Genomic DNA, 3,756 nt, shown 5'->3' with positions numbered 1-3,756 from the left:
CTAGACTTAGAATCACCCCCTGAATCCAACGGTGCCCTCGGAATTCCATTTCGAGCACCGGAACCTCGTTTGTTGACCAAAGTCAACTCTTGATCAAAATTTCACAATTTTTGCAACTTAGGACCTCAAATCTTCGTTTTAACTCCAAATTTGACTCCGTAAATTCTCATAGACCCGTTTCGACATTCTAAAATTGCTAGAATCGACGAAAATTCGATTCGAGTCTCGAAACTCCAAATGACTCGAAATAGCACTTTTAACCAAACTTTAACTCTTAAAAACTCAACTTTCCAAAAACTCAACTTTTCATCAATTTTCCTTCAAACCAACTTCGAAAGTACATTAATTAGGACTCGGGGCAACTATCGGGAGGGGTAAAACAGTCATTTTATGAAAATTTCCAAAAATGACCTTTAGGGTCATTACATTACCCTTTGCGTAATTAGCATTTACTTGATTCTATATAACTCAACTAAGATGCATCGCATCTTTGCTAAAAGAAAAAACCTGAATTTACTTTTAATTATTATTTTTAAGATTGTTAGTTAATGCTTTTGATATTTCAAGTTTCATATACTTATCCAGCTATCTAGATAAGCCATATTAATTGTTCTTCCCAACGCCTCTTGTTTCCCTTGCTTCTCCTTCTATTTTTTTTTCAAGTACGTTCTCTTGGTTGTATTCCAGAAAACAAGAATCCATGAGTCATCCACGTTTCACCTGTTTCTACTTATATGCCAGAGGCCAACATTTACGAGAAAAAAGTGGTTTCATAATTACGTTATGTCACCTATACAAATGCATTTTTTGTTTATGTAACTACACAATTATCTCTTTATATCACCTAGACCACTATATTATGAAATTTTAGCATATTCAAAATTCTTTGTTACTCCAAACCATACTTCATTTCACAAAAGATCCAAAAAAAAACGCTTATTATCTTTATCATGTATTAAAAAGCTCAATATCATCATTAACAAATATGCGCTAAACACAACTGTTCAAACTTATTTTCCAACTTCCAAAATGATCAAGCCTAGGTAACAGCAAATGAGATTCTCATTACAGTCTATCACCTTGCAGCCATATCAGACAAAAAAAAGAAGGAATTAGAATAAGTTTTTATTGATTGGTTTAAGTCAAGCACAGGTAAACAGCAAATGAAATTTGTGCTACTGTCTATCCCCCTTCAGAATCATATCAGAACAAAAAAACAGGAAAAATGAAAGAAATAACTGATAATAAACGAGTATAAACTAGAAATCGCAAACCTATATCACTTTTTCATTTGGAACTATTTGTAATAACTAATTTCAATCTAGGTAACATCAATATGAAATTTTCACTAATGTCAACAGTCTTCCTAAACAAATCAGATAAACATACCAGACGAAAAAACAAGTACACACAGGAATCAGCGAATGCAAATTATTATTATATTTTTAGTTATTGTAGTAAAAATTAAGATCAAGCCTAAGTAATCAATACTGTTTATCAGCCAAAAACTGTTAACCAAACGAGTATAAACTAGAAACAGCACATGATTTTTTTAGTTTTAAACTATTCGTAATATTCAAAATCCAGTATAACTTCAAATGAAATTTTCGTTTCTGTTTATCGAATTCATACCTTAACAGACAAAAAAAAAGGACTAATAATAAAGGAATATGCAGTAGAAAATAGCATAAGGAAAAAACGAAGGATAGAGAACTGACACTCCACCAGCGATTCCACCAGCAGCGAGAGACTTGCATACACTGAAAATAGCAGCATGACTCGGAGCTTTAACACCTTCGCTCGCCATTTTAGCTTCTTCAGCCAGATTGACGATTGTAGTAACAGCACTTTCGCTTCTCTTACCTACCACATCCTCCGACGCCATTCAAAAAACCTCCAACTCGCCGGAACCCTAGAGAAAAACTAGTCTCGGTGCTCGTCAGTGTTCGCCGGCGATCGAAAGAGGAGGGAAGGGGAGCACTGGATTTTATTGGTGCTTTCCTTGAGAAATGGGCAAATACAAAAAAAAAATAGAATTTGTATTATTATGTGGTGAATTATATAATGGATAAAGATTCACTTAATATATACTTATTTATTATATGTCCCTCCGATCCATTTTACCTGTCATGTTTATTTTGTTATGCTTAACTTTGAGATAAAATTTGAAATTAAGTTTAATTTATATTTGAGAAAAAGGATAAATATATTTTGAACTATCGTAAATGGTAGGGAGATAATCTTCGTCACACTTTTGGGATATTGGTGCCCCTGTTGTTAAAAAATTAGAGCATATATACCCTTCACTCTAATGAAAGACTAAATAAGGACGTGTGGCGCAATCTTATTCATCGATCTGATATTTAATAAATATTGAATCGGTGAATAAGATTCTGACATGTATATGTCCATGCATACCTCACTATGGATATTATTAATTTCAAAATAATCTATTAAAATGAAGAAATATCTCATATGTTAAGTAGAAATAATTTCATAAGATATCCGATGTTATATTAAAGGACTCACAAAAAAATAGTTTAATCTCTTTTTGTATTTTAAAAAAAATATTTTATCTTAATTTATAATATGAAAAATATTTATGACCTATTCTTTTGGTAATTTTGATAAGTAAAGGTACCGAAAGGAAAAACTTATTCATTAAAAAAAATACATAAAGAATGTTTTATATCGTTTATTACTTTGGAGACACTATTATTAAAATGAAAATGAAAAAGAATGGAATTTGATCTATACTATTTTCTCTGTTTACTTATTATGTTCGAGATTTTTTGATTAATTTTAAAGTTAAATTGAATCAAACTAATTTAATATTTTAAAATTTAAATTTACGTGATTGAAAACTATATGGAAAAATACTATAAATTGCAAGTCTTTTCATATCAATAAAATTAATTGATTTTTACAAGCAAAACGTGACAGGTAAAACTAGACAAAGAAAGTAAAATTCAATAGTTTTTTCATTTTGTTAAACTTTAGATTTATATTGCCCAAAATATTACGAAAGAGTTATTTTTCTTATTAGCCAAATTCAAAATAATTTTAAATTATAATCAAAAGTTTATCATTCCTCTATCAAAGAATTTAAGCACGTGAAATCCATCTATTTCATTTTTAAAAAGTTTGTTAATCAAAGAAAAATTGGAGTTGATTTACTAATCACAAATTAAGTAATTTTGGTTAATATTAATTGAACAAATTTAGATGTTTTCCGTTAATGATAACAACTTATATCTTCCAATTTCGTTTTGGTCAAAAGTATGATACATCTCCTTTAATTTAGATTAATAAATTTGTATGCACAAATAATTAATACACAAACTCTTTTTACGTTATATAAATTAATAATACATGAATTTGCACGATATATAAATTAATAATACCTTATTTTTCAAGTAAGTTTAGTAGTGAACTGTAATATTCTCAAGAATCTATTACTTTATATTAATGTAGATATTTCATTTATTTTTAAATAGTAAATCAAATATTATTTTATCATTTAATGCTAATGTGGCTAATAAAATTAAGTTGTTACTTGTTAGTTTTGGATATAGATAATGATGACACGTGGAAGTTAAGGTGGGCCGGGTCCGTTGAAAACGGGTTTGAGGTCCAGTCTAGTATAGAGGTCGTTTTCAGTGTTAATTTGGTTTCTAATTTTTGACTTTATTATATCACAAAGTTGTTTCGATCACATAAATTATTTTTGTGATGTTCACGTTAAAAAATGATTTG

General features: G+C 29.3%; 1 protein-coding gene across 1 annotated transcript in view; it reads right to left on the bottom strand.

The window, feature by feature from the left end:
* Positions 1-2,041, bottom strand: part of LOC102596075 (mitochondrial adenine nucleotide transporter ADNT1-like) — a 10,464-nt gene extending 8,423 nt beyond the window's left edge. Inside the window, exon 1 of the mRNA XM_006343821.2 lies at positions 1,719-2,041. Within this exon, the coding sequence (XP_006343883.1) occupies positions 1,719-1,885 (167 nt within the window). The 5' untranslated portion in view covers positions 1,886-2,041. The remainder of the gene's footprint in view (positions 1-1,718) is intronic.
* Between the last annotated feature and the right edge of the window lie 1,715 nt (positions 2,042-3,756).

Source organism: Solanum tuberosum, unplaced genomic scaffold (genome assembly GCF_000226075.1).
Source record: "Solanum tuberosum cultivar DM 1-3 516 R44 unplaced genomic scaffold, SolTub_3.0 scf00048, whole genome shotgun sequence".
NCBI classification, from domain to species: Eukaryota; Viridiplantae; Streptophyta; class Magnoliopsida; order Solanales; family Solanaceae; genus Solanum; species Solanum tuberosum.
The sequence above is the reverse complement of the archived record's forward strand: the minus strand, read 5'-3'. Positions and strand labels throughout refer to the sequence as shown.